The sequence below is a fragment of the Apteryx mantelli genome, chromosome 28 (genome assembly GCF_036417845.1).
Source record: "Apteryx mantelli isolate bAptMan1 chromosome 28, bAptMan1.hap1, whole genome shotgun sequence".
NCBI classification, from domain to species: Eukaryota; Metazoa; Chordata; class Aves; order Apterygiformes; family Apterygidae; genus Apteryx; species Apteryx mantelli.
Window position 1 is genome coordinate 6,103,068 of NC_090005.1, and position 26,298 is coordinate 6,129,365.

Genomic DNA, 26,298 nt, shown 5'->3' on the forward strand with positions numbered 1-26,298 from the left:
GCTCTCCGGCGAGCGGCGGAATCGGAAAGGGGCTGAGACCCCCTCGTCCTTCGCCGCCGCCGCCGCCCTGGCCCCCCTCGCCGGCGCGCATCGATCGCGCCGCCGAAAAGCTCGCCCCGGCCTCTCCCCGCCGCCCACCTCCCCGCGCAATTATGCAAAGCAAACAGCCGTGGGCTTGCGCTGCGCATTGATTTTGCAGGAGCTGGTGTTAGCTTAACCTTTCCGGAGGAACCGCTGCCGCGCGGTTGCTCACGTCAACGGGAGCCTCCTGATGGAGCCGCGGCCACGGGTTTCTTTTTTATTTTATTTCCCCCCCCACCTCTTTTTTTAATTCCTCCCCTTTTCTTGCAAACTTGGCACTTTGGAGATTTGCTGCTTGTTTGCTCCTTTCCGGGCAGCCAGGCAGCTCTGATGCCGGCACCTCGTGCGTGGGGACATGGTGGCTTGGGATGGGGCTGGCCTGGGGGTCCTTGGTGGTAGATGAGCGTCCTGCTGGAAACGGGGTGGCTCAAGAGTGTGCGCGTGTGCAGGCGTGCGTGTGCATGCAGACACACGTGTGCGTGCACATGACTGTGCGTGCATGTGTCTGCACATGTGCACTCATGCATGCACATACACATGCACATGCACATGCAGACACGCATGCATGCACACAACTGTGTGTGCATGTGTCTACGTGTGTGCACTCGTGTGCATGTGCGTGCACACAACTGCGTGTGCATGTGTCTGTGCATGTGCACTCATGCATGCAGGTGCATGTGGACACGTGAGTGTGTGCATGGCCGTAGGTGCATCCATAGGCATATGTGCATGTCTGTGTGTGCACATAGACACAGGTGTGCGTGCGCAAAATGCTGTGTTCATACGTGGGCGCGTGTGCACGCATGCATGCGCGTGCATTCACATGTATGTGCATATACATGAATGTGCATGCATGTGTCTGCGCGTGCGTGTGCATGCATGCGTATGTGGACGCGAGTGCATGCACATGTCTGTATGCATGCACCTGCACATATGCAGTCCTGCATGCATGCATGTGTGCACATGTAGACACATGCATGCACGCCCACGACCCTGTGTGCACACATTTGCACGTGTGCACACGGCCGGCTGCACCCCTGTGCATGCATGTGCGTGCACAACCACCCGTGCATGTGTGCAGGGTGTGCATGTATGTGTGCACGGGCTCTCAGACATGCGTGTGCACATGCATGCGTGTGCTCGGGTGCCCAGATGTGCGCACACACACGCACGGGTCGCTCGCTAGCTCCGGCTTTGCAAAGCCCCGTGCCGAGACCCCGCGCACCCCTCGGCACCCGAGCGCACCCCAAGGACACGGGTGGCCGGCTCCCATCCCGGGGCACCCACTGCGCCGCGGGGGGGGGTGACTCATTTAGCCCATCGCCTCGGCAAGGCGGCAAGGCATATTTTTAGGAGCTCATTAAAAAAGCAAGAAGGGGGGGGGGAGAGAGAAAAGAAATAGGGAAGAAGTAGCAGATTATGAGTTATTTTTCATGCCGGTGACAGCGCGGAGGGGAACTGTCAGGGCTCGTCTCCGCGGGGGGGGAAGGCCGCGGGCGGGTGCACCCGCGGGTGCAAGGGGCAGCTCCCGCCACCCCGCTGCGGCCCCGGCCGGCGAGCGGCGCGAGAAGCCCTGCACCAGCCGGGCACCGGCTTTTGAACCGGAAAAAAAAAAAAGCAAAAAGCCAAAAAAAAAAAGCAAAAAAGCCTCGTTAAGATAATAGGAATAATTGCCTCCCACTTTGGGAGCTTCTTATGAAACGTGTTTTTCGGTGGCATCTTTATCTCGCTCGCCGGTAACTAAAACCGCGGGTCGTAAGTGGCTAATTGATTTCTGCGCGCTGATTGAATTTGAGGCGCTGCACGCGAGCGCAGGGGAGAAGAAAGAGGTCGGCGCGGCCCCGTGCGCCGCAGCGCGCGCGCGCCGCGAGACAGCGGCATCGATTTGCCAATCGATGCTTCGAGGAATGATGAAACGTTCCCTTCGCCGGAGCAGCCCTCGACGAAGTCTCCGAGGCTCTTGCAAAGACGGCTTAATTAGAGCGCGCCGCGCTCGCCGCCTGGGGCCCCTGCGGGGACAACCCCGAGCTGGGCACCGGGGCGTCCCCGTCCCCCCGGCTTTTGCGGGTGCAAAGGGCCACACCGCGGTGTTGCGTGCAGGGGTGGCACACGCGATGACATGGCAGCGCGGGAGCCGGCGCCAGAGCGTTTCCAGGCCGAGGGAGAGGGGAAAGCAAAAGCCACCGAGGGCTGCCGCAGGGACTGGCAGCGGTGGCTCGGGGACTGCGGCACTGCGTGGGGACGGAGTCGCTGCCGGGCAAGGGAGCTGCCTAGGCACATGCGTGTGTGCACGCGTGTTTGCACGGCTGCTTGCACCCGCGCTTGCGTGCCTATTGCATTGGCACCCGTGTGCGGCTATGCACGTGCCCACGGGCGGGCGTGCATACGTGTGCGCACGTTGGCACGTGTGCATGTGTTTGCACACGCATTTGTGTGCACGTTGCAATGGCACACATGCGCGGCTATGCATATTTATGTGTGTGTGCAAACGTGTGTGTGTGCGTGCATGTTTGCACGTGTTTGCACAAGTGTTTGTGTGCACGTGGCATCGGCACGTACGCGCAGCTCTGCGTATGGGTGTGTGTGTGCGCGTGTGTGTGTTTGCACGTGTTTGCACAAGCGTTTGCACGCCGCATCGGCGCGTATGTGCGGCTCTGCATATGTGTGCACACGTGTGTGTTTGCACAAGCGTTTGCACGTCGCATCGGCGCGTACATGCGGCTCTGCACACGCACACGTGTCTCTGCACACCCAAATGCGCCTCTGGGCCGGCAGCGGCGGGGCCGCACCCCGCGGGGCCGCTAAACCCTGCAGAAACCCGTCCGCGGCCGCGCTCGGAGCCGCCTTCGAGCCGCAGATGCCGCCGAGGCCTCCGGTTCGTGCCGGTGCTGGAGGCGGCTGTCGCTGCCCAGTGACCGATCTGCCAGACGTCGGGCCCCGGCCGCGCTGCCCCGGCTCCTCGCCACCTGGACGCCGGCCTCCCCGTCCCCGTCCCCCGCCGCCACTCGTGTCACGAGCCCGGCGGTGCTCTGCAGCAAGGCGCGGGGCGGCTTCCGACGCTGCATCCCGGCGGGCGGCACCGGCCGGTGCCGCGGCGCCTTCGCCGCCTTCGGGCCCGCGCGGCCCCGAGGTTTCCCCCGGTCAATCGCCGCCGCCGCCGCGACCCCGCCGCCGCCTCTCCGAGCGCGGCTCCAGCTGGTTTTTATTCACCCGGGAGCTCGGGCGAAGGCGGCGGAGGGGGGCGACTGTCGGGTTTGGGCTTAATAAAGGGATTTTGGGGGCTGGCGGTTGCCCAGCGGCGGAGGCGGCGGCGGGGAAACCGGGGCGAAGCGGGCGGCAGCGGGGCCGGGGCCCGGCGGTGAGTCCGGCCGGGGCGGGCGGGGGCGTCTGTCGGGGCCCCGCGACGGGCGCCCCGAGGGGGCGTGGCCGGGGGCGTGGGCGTGGCCGGGGCGGGCGGCCCCCCCGCACCACCTCCGCGGGCTCGGAGGGGGCGTGGCCGGGCGCGGAGACCCCCCCCGCCCCTCCCCTCCTGGCGCGCGGCAGTGGGCGTGGCCATAGGCGTGTCCGGGAGGGAGAGCCACGCCCCTCCCCTCCCGGTGCGCGGCGAGGGGGCGTGCCCTGGGGCGTGTCCCGGGCGGCGAGCCCCGCCCCGCCCCGCCCGGTGCGCGGCGAGGGGGCGTGGCCGGGGGCGTGGCCGGGGCGGGCGCGCGGCGCGGGGCGCACCGGAGCCAGCGGAGCGGAGCGGAGCGGGCGCCGCCGCCGCCGCCGAGCCCCGCCGCCGCCGCCGCCGCCGCCCTGCCCGCCGCCGGCCCCCCCCCCACCGGCACCATTCCCGCCGCCGGGCGGCAGCGCGCCCCGGCCGGGCGGCGGCTCAGCCTCGGCCGCAAAACTTTGCTGGCGGCCGCTGCCGGCGTGGTGATGGTGCTGGTGCTGGTGGTGCTCATCCCGGTGCTGGTGAGCTCGGCGGGCGCCGACGGCCGCTACGAGATGCTGGGCACCTGCCGCATGGTGTGCGAGCCCTACGGCGGCCCGCCGCCCGCCGCCACCGGCGCCGCCGGCCCACTGGGCGAGCGCGGCCCGCTCCCGCCGCCCTCCACCCTGGTGCAGGGTCCTCAGGGCAAGCCGGGCCGGCCGGGCAAACCGGGGCCGCCGGGGCCACCAGGCGAGCCAGGCCCACCGGGGGCCGCGGGGCCACCGGGACCGCGGGGCGAGCCGGGGCGTCCGGGTCCTCCCGGTCTGCCGGGTCCCGGGGCCACGGGAGCGGTGAGCATGGCCACCTACACCACGGTGCCCCGCGTCGCCTTCTACGCCGGCCTCAAGAACCCGCACGAGGGCTACGAGATCCTCAAGTTCGACGACGTGGTCACCAACCTGGGCAACAGCTACGACGCCGCCTCGGGCAAGTTCACCTGCGCCATCGCCGGCACCTACTTCTTCACCTACCACGTCCTCATGCGCGGCGGCGACGGCACCAGCATGTGGGCCGACCTCTGCAAGAACGGCCAGGTAAGGGGCGCCGCTGGGCCGCTCGCCTGCCTGCCTGCCTGCCTGCCTGCCTGCCTGCCTGCCTGCTGCTGCCTGCCCCGCTGGGCCCCCTGCTGGGGCGCCCGCAGCCGCGTCGCCTCCCTCGCCCCGGAGATGCGCTCCGGGTGCACCCTGGAGTGCCCTGTCCTTCTTCTGATCCTGGAGATGTGCTCCAGGTGCACCCTGGGGTGCCCTGTCCTTCTCCCAGCCATGGAGATGTGCTCCAGATGCACCCCGAGGTGCCCTGTCCTTCTCCCAGCTCCAGAGATGCGCTCTGGATACACCCTGGGGTGCCCTGTCCTTCTCCCAGCTCTGGAGATGCGTTTTGGGTGCATCCTGGGGTGCCCTGTCCTTCTCCTGGCCCTGGAGATGTGCTCTGGGTGCACCTCCAGGATGCCCTGTCCTTCCAGACCTGGACATGCGCTTCGGGTGCATCCTGGGGTGCCCTGTCCTTCTCCCAGCTCCAGAGATGCGTCTTGGGTGCACCCTGGGGTGCCCTGTCCTTCCTTCCAGCCATGGAGACACACTCCAGCTGCGTCCCCAGTGTGCCCTGTCCTTCTCCCGCCTCTGGAGACGCGCTCCGGGTGCACCTCCAGGGTGCCCTGGCCTTCCCCCAGCTCCGGAGACGGGTCCTGCCGTGTCCCCGGGGGCGTGCTGCCCCCCGCGGTGGCTGCAGCCCCACCGGCCCCCCACCCTGGAAAATCCCTGCGCCGCTCCGCCGCGGCGGGGAGAGCACCTGGAGCGGGGGATCCACGGGGGCCGGAGGACGGCAATCGCCTCGGCCACCGCCTGCTCCTGATGCCGGAGCCCGAGCCCACCCGCCTCCCCCTGCCCTCCCATCCCGACCGACGTGGGCTTGATTTTTTTATCCGTTTTATTTTCTTTTATTTTTATTATTTTTATTTAGGCAAAGCCCGGGGGGGCCGAGCCCGGCCCGCCGGGGCGCTCGAGCCAGCGCGGCCATCTAAGCGCCCAGCGACGCCTGCTTAAGCCGAGACCCGAGTTGCAAACTCCGGATGGGGCCGCGATTGCCGGGGCCGGCGCCGGGCGGCTTAACGCTTTGCCTCCCGGCTGCGTCTTTAGCCATCCGGCTATTTTCCCCCCCAATTTTCCCCCCCTCTTCCTTCGCCTTGCACCTGGCATTCACTACCCCGAATTTGGGGCAGGGGGATGATCGCACGCTCGGGAGCCCCGTCTAATATATATATTTTTCCCCCCCCGCTGCGTCACGCGGTGAAAAAAAACACGTTGTTTTTTTTTTTTTCTTTTTCCCCCCAAAATAAAACGAGATGCCGAGCGCTCCCTTTCCCACCAAATAAACCGTCGAGCCGGGCCGGGCCGCCGAGGCGAAGGTCCCGCGCGGGAACCGCCAGCCGCGGCCCCCCCCGCCGACACCGCCGCGGCGCTCGCCTTAATGAGAGCCAGGGGAGCCCCGCACTGGGCGGGAGCTGCTCCCGATGATTAATTAGCATTAATTACTCTTATTTGCATTACGTCGGAGCGGCGGGGAAGGCAAACGGTGAGCGGGAAACGCTGCGGGCGCCTGCTGGGGTGCAGGGGGGGCGACGCTCCCTGCTTGCACCCCGGGGAGCCCGGCTGGAGCCGGCACCCGTGCACTGGGTGCTCCGGGCGTGCCGAATATTCCCACGCGGCAGGTCCGGGTGCTGTCTGGATGTGTCCGGGTGCCGCGTGCGTGCTGCTGATCCCGGGCGGGTGCTCCGCACCCGTGCCGTGTGCCGAGGATCCCGGGGCTGTTTGCTCGCTGCATGCGCGCGCGGTGCACTGAGGCCTGGCTCCCGTCGCCCACGCGCCGCGTGCCGGCGATCCGGGCCTGTCCGGAAATGGCACGCGCGCTGCACCCACTGCAGCGCCTAAAGGCATCCAGGCGCTGCGCACGCACCCCACGCTGCACCCACTGGAGACCCCGGAGCCTGCATGCACTGCACCCACTGAGAGCCTAGACACAGCACCCGCTGCACCCACTGCACCCCGAGACCCCGGAGCCTGCACCCACTGCACGTGCTGGAGACCCCGGATGCACAAGACGCTGCGCCCATCACACACACCAGAGACCCCAGAGGCAGCACCCACTGCACCCACTGCACCCCGAGACCCCAGAGCCAGCATGCAATGCACCCACTGCACCCACTGCACCCCCCACAAACGGAGACCCCAGAGGCAGCACCCACTGCACACCCCGAGATCCCGGGTGCAGCACCCACTGCACGATGAGACCCGAGCCATTGCACGCCGCACGCACCAGCCCCCAGCACCCCCCGCACCCAGCACCCTGGCACTGCCGGCCACTGGCTGCGTCGGGGCCGGCTGCAGGTCCCGGGACCCCCCACGGTGCCGCGCAGGGGTGGCCCCGAGGAGCCGAGGGAGACGTTAGAAGCACCGGAGGGGTCCCCAGGGGCACCGTCGCCGGATGCCGTTGGGCACCCGGGGCTGGAGCAGAGCATCCGAGCAGCCAGGAGCCGGCGCCGGCTTGGGAAGGGATTTTTTCGCTTTTATTTCTCTCCCTTTGGGCAATGCAGCTCTGCAAAACGAGGGGACGCACGTGGGAACGTCACCCGAGGAAGCGGCTCCGCGGGTGACTCGGCCTCCCGGCACCCGGCGTATCCTGCGGTCGGGGGGGGGACTCGCCCGCAGACGAGTAGGAATTTTTTCGGCAAAACCGAGGAATCGCCAGGCTTGCAAAAGGGTTTTTCTCCGTACCTCCCGACAGGGAAATGCCTCCGGCTTTTGCTCCGGGTGCCGGCTCCGGGAACCCCGCGGCGGTGACAAGGGGGGAAAGCGGGTCCCCGCGCGGGGCCGGGAGCCAGGCTGCGGCTGCTGCGGGATGCAAAAAAACCGTCGGCTTTTAAAGCGCTTTCAGCGTTTTCCGGCTGCTTTGGGGGCTCGTTAACTCTCCCATTGCTGCGCGTGGGTAAACTGAGGCACGGAGCAGCTCTGCGGTGCCCGGGCGGCTCGGGAACAGCCGGCGGCTCCGGCCCTGTCATTTATCATCGCTAGTTAGGGCTCGCGGCTGGCGGGCGCGCGGTGACGAGGCGTCTCCTTAACGAGGGAAGACGAATGGCCCAGCGCCGGCGGCAGAGCGGGGAGGAGGGGACGGCGGCTGCATGAAATCGCTCTCTCCGCCGCGCCGGCCGGGAGCCTGGACGTTCCCCGGGTGCCTCCGCTCCGTGGGGGACCCTTTCCCTGCCGGTGATGCTTAGGGACGGCAGCGCCCCGTCCCTGCCCGGCGGGGACCTGGGTGGGGGGGGGGTTTCCAGCTCTTTCTCCCTGCTTCTTCCCACCCTCCTCTTCTTCACGCCGGGGCGACGCGGTGACGCTCCTGCCACCCCTGCCACGTGCTGCCCCGCGGAAAGCGGAGCCTTAATTAAGCGGACGCGGAGGGAGAAATCGCTCGGCCGCGGCAGCTCCGTTCCTCCGCGGGGCCGGCACTGCCTTCCCCGTCGCTGCCGGGAGCCGGGATGCCACGGCGGCAACCTCCCCAGCATGGTCTGGAGACGAGGGGCGGCGGGGACGCGGCTGTCCCCGGGGCTGCCGGCGTCCCCTGGAGGTTGGGGCACTGCGACAAGCAGCCCACGGGGATCCGCTCCCGATCCCGCGCCTGCAGGGGTGGGAACCCCCGTGGGACGCGGGCGGATGCGGCTGACGATCACCCTTCGCAGCCTGGGTACCGACGTGGTGGCTCCCGCCGGGACCCCCAGCCCTGGGGACACCCGCTTGCTCCCAGCGCCGTAGGGAGCGCTGCCAGCTCCCGTTGAGCCCAGGCTGTGTCCCCTAGGGCTTCCTCCTCGGAGCCGCTTCCAGAGCTAATGCCAGGCAGAGGGGTAGAAATAAGGGTAGATTTTTAGTGTGGTGACAGTGTTGGTGGCAGCCTGTGGATGACAGCACGGTGGGTAACTCTGCATGTGAGAGCAGTCCCTGTGAGACTGGTGGGCCATCAGTAGGTTTCAGAGTGAACAGCATTTGAACAGTGGGCTAGTTCACAGCTGCGAGCTGCCTGCAGACAGGCGCAGCCCCTTCGCCCTGGAAGGCTGAAGGATGTAGCCCCGCAGGAAGAGCTCGGATGGCCGAGGACGATGAAGCAAGGAGAGCCGGGTCGCGGAGACCGTGGGCCTCTGCATCACCAATCTCCCTCCAGGAGCGTCTTGATCCGGGAGCTAGTGCCTTGACAGGGAGGACACTGCTTCCAGGGGGACAAAGGGACCCGGGGAAGCGCCGCCCTCATTTCACCCGCCGACGGCGTCACCCCAGACGCTTGCTGCCGTTGGCCCCGGTGTTTCCCTAACGGCGTTTGCTCCTGGCCCCGCGAGAAGCATCGATCCACTCCCAAAGGTCGGCGCTGCGCCGTCCCCGCCGGCGGCTTTTAGACCGCGGGAGCCGGGGCGCTGGCGGAGGGAGGTTTCCCGAGGCTCGGGGCAGCTTTGCGGGCGGCTCCTCCGCAACCGCTCCGTGACGGCTCCGCGAGCGGCGAGAGGCAATTTCGAGCCCGGACTTGTCAGTTCTAATTAGGAGCATCTTCTCCCCGGCGCCTCGCTTTGCATTTCACATGGGATTTTTTCCCTGCCGCCTTGTCACTGTCACCCAGGCCTGTGAAACCTTGCTGCAAGTCTCCGGAGCGAGGTTAGATCTGATTATCCAAATAATTCTGTATCATCAGCAAGCTACGGAGACGTCGCTCCTTTTCCAGGCGTTTTATGGATATATTGAGCACGGGCGTCCCTGCGGGCTCTGCCGGGACCTCCTGCCCTCGTCCTCCTGCGCTGGATGAGTGTTTAGCAGCCAGAGCAACCTCTCTTGCCCCCGGTTGGTCTTCTTAAGAGGCGCTGGGGACTGGCGAGTCTAATTTTGGGGATAAGCCGGGCGGCTGCTCTGCCTCCAGGTCCCGAGTCACGGTCCTGCATCCGAGACCGGAGCGGTGGTCCCGTGTCCAAGCCCGGAGCTGCAGTCCCACATCTGAGCCCAGAGCTGTGGTCCCAGATCTGAGCCATGGTCCCACACCTGAGCCATGGTCCCGCATCCAAGCGCAGAGCCATGGACCTGCATCTGATTCATGGTCCCGGATCATCTGAGCCTGGAGTCGTGGTCCTGTATCAGCTGTGGTCCCATGTCTGAGCCTGGAGCCATCATTCCACATCTGAACCATGGTCTCATGTCCAAGCCATGGTCCCACATCTGAGCCCAGAGCCATGGTCCCACATCCGAGCCATGGTCCCACATCTGAGCCATGGTCCCACATCCGAGCCGTGGTCCTGCATCCGAGCCCAGAGCCGTGGTCCCGCATCTGAACCGAGGTCCGACATCTGAGCCCAGAGCCATGGTCCTACATGTGAACCATGGTCCCACATCTGAAACATGGTCCCATGTCCAAGCTGCAGTCCTGTGTCCAAGCCCAGAGCCACGGTCCCACATCTGAGCTTTCTCAAGCTGGATCAGGGAGAAGCTCTGGGAGATGCTCGGAGGAGCTGCAGTGATGGACCCCCAAGCCCTCTGTGCCAGTGCTGTCCGGGGGCCCATTCACCCGCGGGTGGGGGTCCGAGGCAGCCAGCACCCTTCTACTGGGGCACCCAGGAGGGAGCAGGGTTGGGGCCAGCATGACAGCGGCACGCTGGGCATCGCTGCCAGGTGGCCTCCAAGCCCGCCATGTCCCATGGGTGGGCTGGGACCCTGCTGAGCACCCTGGTGGGGTGCACGCCCCAGGGCACCCATGGGTGTCCCGCAGGTGTGTGGGAGCAGGCTGCCGAGGCCTGTGCTGGTCTCTCCTCTAAAACCGCGCAGGTCCCGGGGCGCAGGGGTGGCAGCGTGGGCTGGCTGGTCCCATGAAGGGTGAAAGAAAATGCCCCGGAGCCATCGACAGGAGGGAGAGCTGGGGCAAGGGGACAGTGCCGTGGGGGTGCTGGCCCCACACGTGGCTCTGCCCCCACCCCTGCCCCTATCCCTGCTCCATCCTCCGTCCCTGCCCATCCCTGCCCCGTGCCTGCCTCTGACGGTGGAGACCCCCGCGTGGACGTCGTGGCAGGCGTGGGGGCCGAGGCAGGGACATCCCGGCACGGGGTGCCCCACGGGGTGCCAGGGCGTGGGGCTGAGACGGGGCGCAGGGCCGAGGAAGGGACACTGGGACGTGGAGCTGAGGCAGGGAGGCCAGGGCATGGGGTTGTGACGTCGGGGTACGGGGCTGACGCAGGGGCCCTAGGGTGGGGGTGCCCCTTGGGGTGGCAGGACCCAGGCAGGGACACGAGGCCAAGGCAGGGACATGGGACACGGGACCGAGACAGGGACACCAGGACGCAGGAGATGGGGCTGAAGCAGGGACATCAGGGCATGGGGCCATGGCAGGAACATGGGACACAGGGCCAAGGCAGGGACACGGGGTTGAGGCAGGGACTTGGGACATGGGATGGAAGCAGGGGCATGGGACACGGGGTTGAGATATGGACTTGGGACACGGGATGGAAGCAGGGACACGGGACTCGGGGCTGAGATATGGACTTGGGACACGGGATGGAAGCAGGGACACAGGACTCGGGGCTGAGATATGGACTTGGGACACGGGATGGAAGCAGGGACATGGGACATGGGGCTGAGATAGAGACTTGGGACACGGGATGGAAGCAGGGCCGTGGTGGGGCCGCGGGGCGCCGCTGGGGGTGCCGGGGATGACACAGGTGTCCCCCCGCGCAGGTGCGGGCCAGCGCCATCGCGCAGGACGCCGACCAGAACTACGACTACGCCAGCAACAGCGTCATCCTGCACCTGGACGCCGGCGACGAGGTCTTCATCAAGCTGGACGGGGGCAAGGCCCACGGTGGCAACAACAACAAGTACAGCACCTTCTCGGGCTTCATCATCTACTCGGACTGAGGCCCCCCCAGGCCCACCACGGCCGCTCCCGGGGGCCGGATGGGGCAGGCGGGAGGGTGGGTTTTTTGGGGGGGGGTGGGTGGGAGGGGACCGACCCCCATGCTGCTCCTTCCCACTTGCCCATCCCGTGGCTGCCAACCCCGCTTAGCCCCACAGCGCCCGGGGGCCCCGCCGGCACGTATATATATATATATATGTACAGGACGCGTGGACGTGCCTATGGGCCCCCGCTGCCCTCCCGCCTCGTCCGGTGCCGGGGTCGTCTTGCTGGGGGGGGGGTGGGAGGGAGGCGGGCCGGGGGGGGCCGCGTTCCTGCCCCACGGCGGGGCGAATCCATGGTAAAGCAGAGCTGTGACCTCTCCCCGGCCTGGTGTCTTTTTTTGACCCCCCCCCCCAATGCCCGTCACGGTGGGCCCCGGTGGCGTTCGGACGTCCTCCCGCATCCCCCCCCCCCCGGGTCATCCCAGGGCAAATCCCGAATGAGCCTGTCCCCAGCGCCCCGGGGCTGTGGGGCCCGGGAGGGTGCTGCGGCGAGACGGGTGCTCGGCTTGTCCCCGAGCGGCCCGGCCGAACGCACGGCTGCCTCCACCCCTGCCCGATTTGGGTGCTCAGGGCTGACGGACGCCTCCGGAGCGGGTGCTGGGTCAGCAGGGAGCCTGCAGAGGTGTTGAGGCCAGTGGGAGCCCGCAGTGGCATCGAGGCTGGTGGGTGCGGGCTGGCAGGGAGCCCATGGAGGTGTCAAGGCTGCCAGATGCCAGGCCAACAGGGAGCCCACAGAGGCGTCAAGGCCGGTGGAAGCCCATGGAGGTGTTGAGACTGGCGGGAGCCCATGGAGGCATCATGGCTGGTGGGACCAGTCCAGTGGGGAGCCCATGGAGGCATCACGGCCAGCGGGGCCGGGCCCGTGGGGAGCCCATGGAGGTGTCAAGGCTGGTGGGAGCCCATGGAGGCATCATGGCTGGTGGGACCAGGCCAGTGGGAGCCCATGGAGGCATTGCGATCAGCGGGGCTGGGCCAGCAGGGAGCCCATGGAGGCATTGAAACTGGCGGGAGCCCATGGAGGCATCATGGCTGGTGGGACCAGTCCAGTGGGGAGCCCACAGAGGTATCACGGCCAGCGGGGCCGGGCCCATGGGGAGCCCATGGAGGTGTCGAGGCCAGTGGGAGCCCATGAAGGCATCATGGCCAGCAGGGCTGAGCCAGTGGGGAGCCCATGGAGGTGTCGAGGCTGGTAGGGAGCCCATGGAGGCATCACGGCCAGCGGGGCCGGGCCGGTGGGGAGCCCATGGAGGCGTTGAGGCTGGTGGGAGCCCATGGAGGCATTGTGGCCAGCAGGGCTGAGCTAGTGGGGAGCCCACAGAGGCATCAAGGCTGGCAGGAGCTCACGGAGGCATCACGGCCAGTGGGGCCAGGCCGGTGGGGAGCCCATGGAGGCATCGTGGCCGGGCCGACCAGGCCATGGCAGTCTGGCCACCGGCCCAGCAGGGCTCCAGGGCACGGAACGACCACGGTCCCTGCACGAGCGGGCAACGAGGGGGGTCAATCCCCCCCCCCCCAGTTGTATTCACCCCGCTCCTGGGCAGCATTTGCCCCCTCGTTGCAGTGGCGGGTGCCTGCGCCCCAGTGCCGGGGGGACCCCGCGCTCATCCCTCATCCCTAATTAGCGGGGCGGACGGAGGCTGCCGGGGAGCCGGGCTCATTAGCGCAGCGCCGGGGCTCGGGAGCACCCACCAAGGGGGATGTCAGCTGGAAAACGCGAGGAGAAAGCGGTAATTAAGGCCTGGCTCGCCTCCAGCCAGCGCCACCGCCCCGGCCTCGCCTGACACCCGCCGGCCGGGCCGGGGCAAGGGCAGCGCCGGGGCCGGCGGTCGCCACAGCCCCGAGGGGACGGGGATGGGCGCCCCGGGCTGGGCGAGGCTGCCCGACCCCTCGCTGAGGGGCTCACGGCGGGGCGGGGGGCTCGGCGCCCCCCCGCGGGCCCCGGCGCCCCCCCCGCGGGCCCCGGCGCCCCCCCCGCGGGCCCCGGGTGGATGCGCCCCCCTCCCCGCCGCCGCCGGCCGCAAGGGGGAAGGGACCCAGGCGTCCGAGCGAGCCCGCGGCGGCGCCCCCAGCAGCAGGACTACAACTCCCGTGGCGCCCCGCGCGCGGGCCGGGGGGCACGTGACGCGGAGGAGCCAATGGGAGAAGGGGAAGCGCGCGGCCAATGAGAAGGGCCGGAAGGGGTTGCCGGGAGATTTGAACGCGGCGAAGCGGAAGCGGCCGGGTGCGGTGGGGCAGCGGCTGGGGGGGCGGTTGGGGCCCCGGGAGGCCGTGGGGGCCTGGGGAGGGGGGGCAATAGAGGACCCGGGGAAGCTATAGGGGACCTGGGGGGCAGTGGAGCCCGGGGAGGGCACTAGGGGCCGGGGGGGCCATAAGGGACCAAGGGGGGGCCATAGGAGCCTCGGAGGGGAGGACAGTATGGGCCGGGGTGGGCTATAGGGGACCGGAGGGGCAGCAGAGCCCGGGGGGGGGCAATGGGGGACCCGGGGGGGCTGGAGGCCCAATAGAGGATCGGGGGGGCAATAGAGGCCATGGGTTGGGTGCCGAGAGGGGCCATAGGGGACCAGGAGGGCAGTAGGGGACTGGAGGGGGCAATAGGGGTTGGGGGGCAGGATCGGGGGGGAGTAGGGCCCCCAGCGAAGGGACGTAGCTGGGCACGGAGGGAGGGGAGCAGAGCCCCTGGCGGGGGGGGGCACAGGGCCCCCAACGGCCGCATGCTTCCAATCTCCCCCTCTGTGCCCCGGCTGAACCGTTCCCACCCCCAGAGACTCTGAGGATCCCCGGAGCGCGCGGGGCTGAGCCGAGCGGGACCGCGTCTCCCAGCCGGCGCTGGGCCCCGCCGCCTGCGGCCCCATGGCGCTGGGCCCGCCGCCCGAGGAGGGCACCGTCGCCGTCGTGGTGCGCGTGCGGCCCCCCAACCCCCGCGAGCGGGAGGGGGCTGCGCACGCCGTGCTGCACGTCGTCGACCAGCACATCCTCGTCTTCGACCCCGAGGAGCCCGGTGGCCTCCTGGCCGGCCGTGCACCCAAACACAGGTGCAAAGACCTGAAGTTCGTCTTTGACCGCGTTTTCGGAGAGGGGGCCACGCAGGAGGAGGTGTTCCAGCACACCACCCGCGAGGTGCTGGACGGTGTCCTCAACGGCTACAACTGTTCCGGTAAGCCGGGGGCTTCCCAGCGAGCACCTTTGCGTCTGCCCCGTTGGGCTCGCGTCCCGGGCTGGGTGGACTCAGCAGAGCTGTGGACACGCGCCGTTGTTGTGCTGCCGCGCTCCGATCTGGGGAGCTCGGGGACATCCCTGGTAGAGCTGGTAGTCGCTTCTCTCCTCTCGCACTTTGATTTTTCGGGCAATGTAGCGGAAACTCCCAATCAGTTGGAGAGCCGGGATCGTACAACAACAACGCGGTAACAAATACCCTTAAACTTCCCCGTGGCTTCAAGCTGCGGCAGCTCAGCGTGGGGATGTTCCCGACACTGAGGTGTGGTCTGAACTCAGCAAGCAGATGGGGTGAAGCTAAACGCTGGGTGCTGCCGTGGGAGAGGGTCGGCGGAGCAGGCAGGGCACGGGGGGGGGGACACTGCTCGCAGCCAGGGCCAGCCAAGCCACAGACACGGCAGGTGCTGCTCCGCATGGGTTAATAGGAGCATCGAGAGGATTATTCCGCTCCCTCGGAGGCAGCGAGGCCTCAGCTGGGCACCAAGCCTGCTTTGGGCTTGACGCTTAGCGAGCGATTGAGGCGAAGGACGAAAGAGAGCCGCAAAGACGCTTAGCGCTTTCGGAGGCGTCATTTATAGGACGGCTGCAGGAATCGGGCATTGGTGTAGGAAAGCGAGACCGAGCAGGTGCTTTCCAGGCGCGAGGGAAGGCGATCGCTCGCTCTCCGCCGCCCTGGGGCGGGAAAGACGGAAAGGAATCGGGTGAATTCACAGCGCAAAAGGCGTTCTGGTTGCGCCAATCCTTTCCCGACCTAAATCGTTGTGGCAGGCAGAGCCACGAAACCCCCGGCGGCTGCTTAGGGAGGACGCTGGAGTTCTGCTGCGGGAGACGAATGCGTGTCGGGGTGCTCGGGGGGCTGCCGTGCCCCTCGTACGCATCTCCCAGGCTGACAGAGCCGCGCGGCCGGGCCCGAAAGCTCCTCGCCGCGCCTGACGCTGCAGATCCTTGCGCCGTTTGCAGGCTGTCAGGAGAAGAATAGCATAACTAGCGTGTCACTTCTGCAAGGCAGGCACCGAGCGGGAGGCAAGCGCTCTCCTGTCTAATCATGCGCCGGGCTGGGCACTGGGACTGCAGGATGCTATTCCTGGCTCTCCGGCTTGCTCTGCGAGCCGCTGAAGGCTGGCTCTGTCACTGTGCCCACCTGGCAGGCATGTCTTGTGTCTCTATCTGCATAAAATAACTCCAGGATCCTCAAATGAGATACTCTGAAAGCACAAAGTGTTGCTAATGGGGAGAAGAGCTGAAAGTCTCTAGATTAGTGTGTCCTGCTCTGATGTTAATGCTTCAAAGAGGGTGTTGAAAGACTGGGAAAAAATGAGATGAGTTACAAGGTCTGGGGGAAAAAAAAACACCTTCTAGCGAGAGACGGGGGGAGCCGGGTCTGCTCAGCTTGTTAACGGGAAGGTTAAAGGGTGACTCGAGTAGGGCCTCGAAGTGTCTAAATGGGTGACGGTTTGGGGACTCGCTCTGCCTTCATCTGCTAAATTAGAGCTGCTGTGGCTGAAAGCCAAAAGCAGACAGAATCGCGCTGGAGGACAGTGCAGATTTTTAGCGCTGAGGGCAATTAACTGCCGAACCGATTTGCCTAGTCTCTGCCTGATCTCCCGCCTTCCCCTACGAAGGCTCAGAGCGATCCCGGCCCCGTCGCGGGGGTTGCCGGAGGAAGCTTTCCGGTGGATGGACAGCCGTGAGACGACGTTGCGCTGCTCCCGTTAACGACGGTCTCAAACAGCCACCCTTTCCCTTCGCAGTGTTCGCCTATGGTGCGACCGGAGCAGGGAAAACCTACACCATGCTGGGCTCCGAGAAGAGCCCGGGCATCATGTACCTCACCATGGTGGAGCTGTACAAGAGGATCGAGGCCAGAAAGGAGGAGAAGACCTGCGAGGTGCTCATCTCCTACCAGGAGGTACGCTGCATCCGAGCTGTCCCTTCCCGCCTCTGAGTCACCGTCCCTAGGATATAGGGCTGACATGGGTCCTGTAATGTCGCACGGAGTATCCCAGCTGCTCGGGATACCCCCCTGCGCTGTGAGCTGTGTCTGGCACCCCAGGGTGGCGCTAACTCAGCCAGAGCCTGACTGGAACCAGGCTCATCTGACTGGTTAGGTGAACTGGTGCTGCTGGTTTCTTCCTGCCAGTCTCCCATCCGGAGCCTGGGAAGTTTCTCTTCCTTGCTGAGATGACAAAGTGTCTGCAGGCTTCATAGCTATCTGCTTCTGGCTGGCTGAAAGGGCTCTAGAGGAGCGGTGGCGTTTAGAGCACCGTCAGCTGCGCCGGTGTAACGCCCGGGAGGTTGTCCTCAAGGTGTTTCTCTGTGGGGACACGTCTGATCGGGTTGTGTGCGACGCTGGTGGAAAAAGCTTCTTTCTCTGCTCGCTGCGCCTTGCCGCTGGGCAAACGACCTCAGCCTTACTCTGGGTTGCCTGCTGCAGGTGTACAACGAGCAAATTCACGACCTCCTGGAGCCCAAGGGCCCTTTGGCGATCCGGGAAGATCCAGAGAAAGGCATCGTGGTTCAGGGTCTCTCCTTCCACCAGGTAGGTGTGAAAAGTGGGCACAAGGTCTGGGCAACAGTGCGCCTAAACCAGCTCTGGAAGCGAATGTGTCCCCTGGGGCCACGTGTGTGCGAAGAGCGCGGGGACGCTGTCTGGGTGGCCCCTGGCTAGCAGCAGATGTGATCCTGAGCTGAAGTGAAGCCCTGCGGAGCGGCGGGATGTCTGAGCTGCCGTAGTCGTTTAGCGTCAGGCTGACGCGGTGCCCGTGCGCCCTGGCCCGCTGATCCCTGCCTCGGCGCCTTCTCTCCCAGCCCAAATCGGCAGAGCAGCTCCTGGAGATGTTGGCCAACGGCAACAAAAACCGGACGCAGCACCCCACCGATGCCAACGCCACCTCGTCCCGCTCGCACGCCGTCTTCCAGGTGAGGGGCGACGGCTGGGGGATCGCTCAGGCTTTGTGCCGAAAGTGGGGCTAGGAAACAAGCCTGCGCAGGGTCCAGCCTTCCAGGGACTGACATTTAGCCTTAGGCTTTTGGCTCTTGCAAGCTTGGCAGTTGGGAACCGTGTGTATTACCCGGCTTAGAGCAAAGGGGACCAGTTATCACAGGCTCAATCTTGTGCCTCCTAAGTGCCTACGGGCAGCCTCTCCGCTCCGCCATCCCCTCGGCGCTGAGCCAAGAATTACATTCCCAGCTCTGTAAGATTGGCCCTGGTTCGTCGGTGCTCTCCTGCAGAAACCTCCCAGTTGATTTCAATTCCAGCCGGGCCGTTCCCCGAATTAGCAAGGCCGTCACGGCTGCAGGAGGACACTGGGGCCTCTGACTGTGATTTCAGTGTGGACCTGGTGCCTTGCCCGTTGCTGCTCGCAGGGGAAGTACAGGTGTCTGGACGGCTTCCCAGCTGGCTTCCCAGCTGGGCCCGGCGGTGGGCTCTGGATTCCTGCCTGCCGCGAATCCATTAGCCGTGCTGGAAATCTGCCCTTCCTGCTGCCAGTTCTGCCTCCCGGCAGGCGAACCACAGTCTGGTGAGAAGCCTGGCTCTGCGTGAGGAAGCAGGACCAGCTTCTCCAGCGCGAACGCCTCAGCCTATGAGAGACGGTAGCGTGTCCTGTTCAGGGAGCTCCCGGGGGCGAATATGCTGCTGAGGACGTTTTATGGTGGTGGGAGAAGTTTGCTTCTCCTAAAAGATCTTTAGGGATGCAGAAGGCAAAGATGTGAAGCAGCGCAGCAGAGCGAGCCTCGGCAGCAGTGTCGCTCCTCACCTGAGCCAGCTGTGAAGCGGCCTCAGCACCAAGAGGCCTTGGCCGAAACCCCCTTGGGGACATCACTAGGCTGTGCCGGCTGGCTCCGGGGGGCTTGCAGCCCCTGTCAGGGTCCAAATTTGCAGGCGTGCACCTGGATTATCATCTTCCAGCGCCTTTCTTGAGGCAAGACCCACAGCTGGACTCAGAGCTTGGGGGTGATGCTGTGCATGAGCACTTTCCAGGTCCCAGCAGGATCTCAGCTAGCACGTAGCCCTTCAGAGACCCAACTCGCTGTGTGCTGCCTGCTGACAAAGCATAGGAGATGCTGATGGTTTTCCCTAGCTCTGTAAGCTCATGTGAGGTCACTTCCACGGCTTTGCTGCTCATGTCATCGCAGTTTTGGCTTGTCTTTTCAATGTGTCAGGAGCCTCTTTTCCCCCTGCCTGACATTCTGGTGCCTGTGATCCACTTCACTACATCAAAACAACATCAGCACGTCATCCTGCTGGCGATGCAGCCTCCAGCCAGCCACCTCACCCCTTAGTCAGCAACAGCCTCACAGATCTCTGTCCTCGCAGATCTACGTGAAGCAGCAGGACCGTGTTGTCGGCCTCGCTCAGGACCTGCAAGTGGCCAAGATGAGTTTGATCGACCTGGCAGGCTCAGAGAGAGCTTCGGTCACCAAGACCAAAGGAGAGCGGCTCCGGGAGGGCGCCAACATCAACCGCTCGCTGCTGGCCCTCATCAACGTCATCAACGCTCTGGCCGATGCGAAGGTAACGCTGCTCCTCATGTAGCACTGCTGGACTCTGCCTGTCCGGGGTAGGTGAATGAGAGGGGGGTGCTTGTGCACCAGACGTGGTGATCCCTCCAGTGTGGTGGGGATGACAACCTGGGCTGGGGACAGCGGTAGGGATGGCTCTGATAGGTGGCATGGGGCGTGTGTAGCCATCTCCTCATGGCACAGGACTTGGGGCTGAGCATCTGTGAGCCAAAAGCTGAGCAGAGCCTTGATCTTTTGGTACAGAGCAAGAAAACCCACATCCCGTATAGGGACAGCAAGCTCACACGGTTGTTGAAGGACTCCATCGGCGGCAACTGCCGCACCATCATGATCGCTGCCGTGAGCCCCTCCATGCTGGCCTACGAGGACACCTACAACACGCTCAAGTACGCCAACCGGGCCAAGGAGATCAAGCTGTCGGTGAGAACCTTGCGTTGCAGCAGAGAGCTGCTGTGTTTTTTGGGAGCGGCTGGGGATGGGTGGGAAGGAGCTGAGTTTCACAACCTGCTGTGGTGCGTGTGGGGTAGCTTGGTGGGTGCTTCTCTGCTCCATCTTCAGTTTTCCAGTCCTGGGAGTGCTGCTCCAGGCAGAATCCAGCCCATGAAGCTACAGATGCTGAGCGCCCTGTCTTCTGCTAAAGCCCCTCAGCCCGGAGCCTAGAAAGGCTCCTGAGTGGGACAGCAGGTCCCTGAGCACAGATCGTGTCTGCTCCAGCTGCCCCGGGGCTTCCTGGGGATCCTTGAGCCCAGAAGAGGTTGAGGAGCTGCCTTCCTCTGGAGCTGGGAGAGGGGGTACGCGCTGCCTCTGTGCTTCTCTAACCTCTCGCTCACCCCTGGCTCTGCAGCTGAAGAGCAACGTGCTCAGCCTCGACTGCCACATCAGTAAATACGCCGTGATCTGCGAGCAGCTGAAAGCGGAGGTGAGATGCTGGCGAGGAAGGAGAGCTCGGGGAGACAGGACACAACCCTCCGAGTTTCCCTGATCCTCCGCGAGCTGCGTGAAGGTGCCGTCCACCAGGAGGGCTGTGTTAACCTCCCTGCGGCGACGGGGAGCTCTCATCTCCCCCGGGTTGCGAAACCGGCTGTGAAAGGGGTGAACTTTCCTCGTAGGTGGCAGATCTGCGGGCGAAACTCCGCGCCTACGAGGGCAGGGCCAAGGGTGCAGAAAAGCAGGCGCCGGCACCGCTGGCTCCCCCCGGCTCGAGCCCAGTGGGGACACCCAGGTGAGGCTGTGGGGCTGGCAGGGAGGGGGCACAGAGCTGACTGCGACCTCCCCGTGCCAAGGAGTCTGCGGGCTTTGAGCGCTGATCGGAGCCCAGGCATCAGTCCGAAAGCGGATGAGCTTGACTGCTGGTGTGCACCATCTTCTTGATTGTGTGCAGACCTAACGAAGCCGGACAGATTGCCGTGTGCAAGCATCACGGGAAGCTGGGCTGCAAAGACTAAAACTTGTTCTGTCTCCTTCATCCCCAAATTTCTAGACAAATGCGACAGCTTTCCCAGCAGATCTTCTTTGGCTCAGTGACTTCCCCTCTGGAGATTTTCTCTTCCCCAGGGTTGTTTCTGGTTTATGTAGGTTGGAGGAAGCTGTCCCAAAGACACGCTCGGACCTCCAGGTTTCCTGGGAGGGTGACCAAGAGGCAGCTGCAGCACAACCAGAGTTGGAAGCTGAATGGCCTGTTCAGCCCCAGAAGCTGGAATCGGAGGAAGAGGTGAGAGAAGGAGCGGGCAGCGAGGGAAGGCTTGCCATGGCGAGCCAGGCCTCTCAGGGGGCACCTTTGTGGCACAGAGCGGTCTGCTGAGAGAGGGCAGGAGCTCAGCAGACCTGCGGGTTCCTGGGGCACCTGGCTCAGCCTGTGCTAGGCTCCATATTGCTAGCAAAAGCCGTTAACTTCCCTGATAACAGGGCATTTAGGGGAGCAAACTCAGCTTAGCTACGGGCTAATCCTGGGCTAGATGGCTAAGCACTTTTGGATGATCACTCCAGGCTCGAGAGGAAATGCCCCCCAGCAGCCCCAGAGCAGCCCATCACATGGATCTCCAGCTGGAAACGAAGAAAGCAAGCCTTCCTCTGCAGGGGTTGTCCAGCAGCCAGACAGAGACGTGAGTGTCCTTGTGCCGTCCCCATGTGCCCCTTCCTCTTGGTTGCCTGTGAGCGCTGTTTCCCGGGGAGGGTGGGTTGTGCTTGTTCTTGTTGCACATAACCATCCAAGGGATGGTCTGCATGGACTTGAGAATAGGTCTTTGCTTGTAGACCACTGCATGCCCTACAAAGAGAGCAGATTTGGCCCCTGGGGATTTAATCCCATGGGATAACCTTTCCCAGGCATGAAGCAGAGAGGGACAGATGGTCCCTGGGGAAGGTCCTCTTTCACCCATGCCCTAATCAGCTGTCATGCCTGGGAAGAAGAAGACATGAGCTCAGGAAGCGAATATGTGGTGCAATGAATGGTCAAACAAGCCTTCTTTCTGTCCTGGCAATGCCGCTTCCAAGAGCAGATGGAGGTTTCCAGGCACAGCAAACACAGGAGCCTTAAGTGCAAATCGTTAGTCGGAAACTACCTCTGCAGAGACTCTCCTCCTGCCTTGGCTCCCCCAGGTCCTGCCCTGGCAGGGCTCTCATGGCACCATCTACTGAAGTCTCTGCCCAAGCATCTTGGCAGAATGAACCTCTTTAGAAAGATGTCTTGAAGGAGGCTGGCCTTGATGTGTGCCTGGATCTCTGGCTGACTCTAGCCAAGCCAACGAGTGTCTGAAGCCTGGCAAAAAGTCTGTGGATGCTGTTTGGCCCCTTGTAACCCACAGGTGAACACACAACTTGCAGGTCTGGTGCTCTGGCAGGAGGTTTACAGCTCAGGTGTCTCACAGCTTCAAAGTTTGCCTCTCTTCCCCCTAAACTGCACTAACAAGCTCTGACCCAAAGGAGCAGGTATCTAGAGGTGATGCTGGCGGTTCTGAGCCTCTGCTGCTGGTGACACCGGCCCAAGATCACTGTCTAACTGGTTCTTGGGTCTGAATGCAGACCGGTTGCTTTGTGCCGGATCAGAGGGAGGTCACGTCCCCTCATCTGGCATTGTGTCCCTCTCTGTCCCAGGCTCGTAGCTGCTGTCCTGAGCATTGCCCGAAGGCAGTACTCCCTCCTGAAGGCTGCCAACCTCTTAACTCCTGACATGGTCTCTGAATTTGAGGAACTGGAGCGCAAGGTCCAACAGGAGGCTGGTGCGAGCCTGGAGCAAGCCAAGCTGCCGAACGGACCCGCAGAGACCAGCGGGGCTGCTCCGGCCCAAGGGCCGCAGCAGGACCATCACGGTGAGGACTTGGGACAGTCGGTGTGCTCCCCTCTGCTATGCCTCGGGGAGTACGGGATGTGCTGGAGGGGTGCTTTGGAGGAGATGGTGGTGGCCATGGGCACAGGGCTGAGAGCTGAGTTTCCTCCTGACGTGGTCCCTGGTGGGGCAGGCCAAGAGCAGCTCCCAGCCCCATTTTGTAGAGCCTTTCAGGCTAATGAGCATCTCTGGCAGCCCCGGGCACCTAGGAGCAGCATGGAGCCCTTGTCTCGGGGGAATTCGTTGTGTGTGTGCAAGTCAGCTTAAATGGGAGCGGTATTTTCGGTCCAGGAGACTAAGGTAGCAGATTTGACCCTTACTTTTCTGGCCGGATTTACTCCTTCTCGGTACGTTTTCCCAAGTCGGCCCAGCTACAGTCTTCCAGCTGGCATCTGAAGCTCTTCCTCCGCATCCTCAGTGCCAAGGCACAAACCCAACAGTGAAGTCGTGGATCCTGCACACCCTGTTTTCCAGGGGCAGACTGGGCACTTGCTTTGGGGCTGGTCCGGTGCCTTTAGATTAAGGAGGCGTCAGGATTTGTCCTGACTCTTTCCCTCTGGGTTTAATGTGAGCTTAGTTTGATGGAAATACCTAGGCTCGTACCTAGGGCTGGGCAGATGCCTTCACTCAGCTGTAATGATGGGCAGAGGGGGATGCTCCCGGAGCGGAGCGGTGCCTGGGTACGGCCGTGAGCAGGGAGGTGACTATTTTGCTTCTCCGCTTCCCTAGCCGAGGCATCCGTCAGCGTGCCTGCCACCAAGCGCAGTGCCCCCGTGACAAGAGCAGCTCTGCGACGCTTGCAGCAGCTTGCTCCGCTCGCCAGCCCCACGCTGAAGACTCCCGCCCTGGCTAAGAAGAGGAGGAGGTCGGAGATGAGAAGCGCTTCGGGACGAGGAACTCCTCACAGCCTCAAAATGCAGGCGAAACGCCAGCGGAAATCCTCCCTGCCGGACCTGCGGAAGGGCTCCAGGAGAGAAGTGGAGACTCCCGGGGCGAAGCAGAGCTGGAGCACCCCCTCTCCCAAAGAGACTGAGTCCTCCCAGCTACCGCCGTCTTGCACCCCCAAAATCTGCCCGTCGACGGTCACCAAAAGGCACGTGCCCTTGGCGATGTCGGCCGCCCAAAACCGCTGCACCCCGGCTGCCCTGACTCTCCGCGACCTCAACATGACTTTCGACCTCTCCGAGGACAGCGGTTCTCCCACCGTGGCCAAGCCGGGGACCTTCAGCCTGCCCCAGTTCCCCGGCTGGGAGAACGTCCAGTGCCTCCTAAACAAGCCGGACGGCCCCTTTGCGCCCAGGTTAGTGCTACCGCCCCGGGGTCTCGAGGGCTCCTGGATGGGTTATCCTGCGAACGGTGCAGGGCTGCGTGTTAGGGGACTTCTGCTGGCTCTCCCTTTCTGGTTGAGTTGCACCCCTGGACTCTCTTTGTGGATCACGGCAGCTGGACTAAGAGGGGAGACAGCAGAAGTAACAGCCTGATGGGCAGGCAGTGGGCCAAGCTTGTGCACAAATTGCTTCCAAAGATACGGAAAGTGGTCTGAAAAATCAATTCCTCCTTTGCCCTTTCCATTCGGACTCCGGAGGAGTATCCTTCAGAAAGCTTGTTGAGCCCGAAGCGCGTGTTGTGAACCAGGTGGGGCATTGCCTCTTCCCCGAGGGAGCCGAGGAGAAGTTAGAACAGGGATTGGGACCGTGCAGTGTTATCTTTATTTTTGGCACTTCGGAGATGCTCTGGCTTTTGCAGAGCTGGGTGAATTGTGCGGCCCTCTGGAAACGGAGGTTGTGATGCCCCCGGTGATGTGAGAGATCTTCAAGGAAATGTTTCCTGTAAAGGATAACTGGGGAAATGGAGGTAGAGAGGAATGGCCAGACCACGACCGCCTTGGAGAGCGGTGGTAGCCGGGCGCCTGCCTCTGCGCAGATCTGTCAAGGCCTCATCCATGCTTGACCTGTTTCCCCCGTGAAGCTGGGCAGGTCGCGTGGTTGCCTGTGACTTCGGTTCCCTGCATGCGTGTGGCGCTGGCCCAGTCTCCTCCCAGCCTCGTGAGCACGTCAGGGGGGTGTCAGGATGCGACCTTGGCGTTTTGCAGGGTGCTAACCCTCTTTTCCTTGGCCGCAGAACCTCCATCCCGGTGTTCACCATGAGGGGTTCCTCCATCCCCAAGCCCTCCTCCGTCTCCAAAGCGTCTGCCCAGAAGCGGAAGCGATCAGTGAGGTGAGACAGCAAAGGTCCCCGGCACGCTGTGTCCCGGGGTGCTCCGTGCGGGTGCGAGGGCTGATGGCTCGCTCCTGGATCCTGGAGCTTGGAGCCCCCAGCCTTGCCCGCCTCGGCTCCATCCCGGCTGCAGCCGCGTCTGCCTTGAGCCTTGGGGTTTGTGACAGCCCCCAAAATGGCCGTTCCCCAGTGTCACTCTTGTCTTTAACAGCACCGCTTCCCGCTCGCTGGGAGGGCTCCAGAGCCGCATCGCCCGCCTCCCGCGCAGCAGCCGGAGGTCTGCGCATCCCCCCAGCGTCGCAGGTAAGCCCTTCTCCGCACCCCGCCGGGCACACGGGGAACCGGGCTCCCCGAGAGATCCCTGCCTTGGGGCAGGCAGCGAACTGCCGCCGCTCTCTGCCAAATCCCTTGCGCGGTTCAGGCCGCTGGAGGGGGGGAAATACCTGGAGTCGGTACCTTTTGGCGCTGGTGGAAGATGCTGTTTGGGGTTTGCCGCTTCCTGGTGGCAGGAGCGTGGATGCAGCCTCTGGGAAGGGTGGTGGGTGCTTGGAGCAGGCTATAAAGGAGGATGGAGAGGGCAGCGCCTGGATCTCCTCGGGGAGAGGACCTGGATTTGCTCGTTTTACCCAGCCCTCATCCTCCTCTCTCTGTTTGCATCCTCAGAACATCCTCAGAAGGGCAGCAAGAGGAGCATGAAGGAGCTAGGGGAGCTCGGCAGCGCCTCCGATGCTCCCAAACCACAGGCCGTGAAGTTCGTGTGCTGATTGCCCCCAAAGTCCAGGAGCCCTCGCCATGGGGGCCCAAACGCAGGTGCCAAAATTTACCTTTCTCTATGAGCCCCATCGCATCCTTCCAGCTCCTTCCTCAAGGTTTGGGGCCCCATCTGCCCCTTCTCCTCTGCTCCGTACAAGCAAAGGAGCTCAGGACCTTCAACCCCGAGCTTGTTCCCAGCTGCCTCCTGCCCCATGTCCAACCTGGGGCCCCCCCCAAAACTGGCCAAACATCTTCCAACTCCCATCGCCGGGGCCCGGCAGCATCCTGGATTACATGTGCCTTCCCTCTGCGCGGCTCTGTATATTTTTGTAGCAGATGGATTATTGCTGTTCCCTCTCAGCCCCTCTGTAATCCGCGCCGGGGTGTCGAGTGCTGACAGATGGGTGCTGCTAAGAAATAACACGCGCTTTTAATAAATCTTTTAGCTTAAAACCAGAGGGGTGAGGGGAGACGTGTGGCTGTTGCTTCTCGCCTCCTTGCCTCCGCCTCGCGCGGGGGGCGGTGGTTGGGTGCCGGCTTCCGTCCACGCGGGCCCTGGACCGGCCCTTGCTCCCCTGGGAGCTGCTGCGGGTGAGCTCCCAGCCCTGCCCGGCCCATCGTGGCTTCCCATCTTCACGCTGGCGGCTTCGGTCCTCGTCTCCCGTCGTTGGAGGCTCCGTAAGTGGCTTTTGCCCCTCTGTTGGATCTGCCTTGGAGGGCCTGGGTGGTTTGCTCCGTGTCCCGTG

The 26,298-nt window shown here is 64.3% G+C and overlaps 2 protein-coding genes across 4 annotated transcripts; both read left to right on the plus strand.

The window, feature by feature from the left end:
* The first annotated feature begins 3,929 nt into the window (after window positions 1-3,929).
* On the plus strand, window positions 3,930-11,527 carry C1QL1 (complement C1q like 1). Its single transcript, XM_067312029.1, has 2 exons — window positions 3,930-4,587; window positions 11,299-11,527. The coding sequence occupies exons 1-2, from the start codon at window positions 4,000-4,002 to the stop codon at window positions 11,476-11,478; spliced, it is 768 nt and encodes a 255-aa protein (XP_067168130.1). The 5' UTR covers window positions 3,930-3,999; the 3' UTR covers window positions 11,479-11,527.
* A 2,196-nt stretch (window positions 11,528-13,723) lies between these two features.
* On the plus strand, window positions 13,724-26,008 carry KIF18B (kinesin family member 18B). 3 transcript variants are annotated; one of them, XM_067311937.1, is made up of 16 exons: window positions 13,724-13,741; window positions 14,283-14,674; window positions 16,485-16,642; window positions 17,168-17,272; window positions 17,542-17,652; window positions 19,052-19,249; window positions 19,501-19,677; window positions 20,102-20,176; window positions 20,367-20,479; window positions 20,833-20,968; window positions 21,244-21,359; window positions 22,351-22,565; window positions 23,312-23,882; window positions 24,704-24,799; window positions 25,011-25,102; window positions 25,463-26,008. In XM_067311937.1, exons 2-16 carry the CDS (start codon window positions 14,371-14,373, stop codon window positions 25,561-25,563), a joined length of 2,568 nt encoding a protein of 855 aa, XP_067168038.1. In that variant the 5' UTR covers window positions 13,724-13,741; window positions 14,283-14,370; the 3' UTR covers window positions 25,564-26,008. The 3 variants fall into 3 exon arrangements, with proteins under 3 accessions (XP_067168038.1, XP_067168036.1, XP_067168039.1); XM_067311935.1 differs by lacking the exon at window positions 13,724-13,741 and having other exon boundaries at window positions 14,174-14,674; XM_067311938.1 differs by lacking the exons at window positions 13,724-13,741; window positions 20,102-20,176; window positions 20,367-20,479 and having other exon boundaries at window positions 14,174-14,674; window positions 20,738-20,968.
* Window positions 26,009-26,298: the final 290 nt, after the last annotated feature.

What these genes read in the sequence shown, in the direction of transcription:
- C1QL1 (XM_067312029.1), top strand. Translation starts at nt 4,000, where the DNA reads ATGGTGCTGGTGCTGGTGGTGCTCATCCCGGTGCTGGTGAGCTCGGCG. An exon ending in ACCTCTGCAAGAACGGCCAG is followed by an intron (nt 4,588 to 11,298) that starts GTAAGGGGCGCC and finishes CCCCCCGCGCAG; the next exon opens with GTGCGGGCCAGCGCCATCGC.
- KIF18B (XM_067311937.1), top strand. Translation starts at nt 14,371, where the DNA reads ATGGCGCTGGGCCCGCCGCCCGAGGAGGGCACCGTCGCCGTCGTGGTG. An exon ending in AGGGTCTCTCCTTCCACCAG is followed by an intron (nt 17,273 to 17,541) that starts GTAGGTGTGAAA and finishes CTTCTCTCCCAG; the next exon opens with CCCAAATCGGCAGAGCAGCT. An exon ending in GCCGCAGCAGGACCATCACG is followed by an intron (nt 22,566 to 23,311) that starts GTGAGGACTTGG and finishes CCGCTTCCCTAG; the next exon opens with CCGAGGCATCCGTCAGCGTG.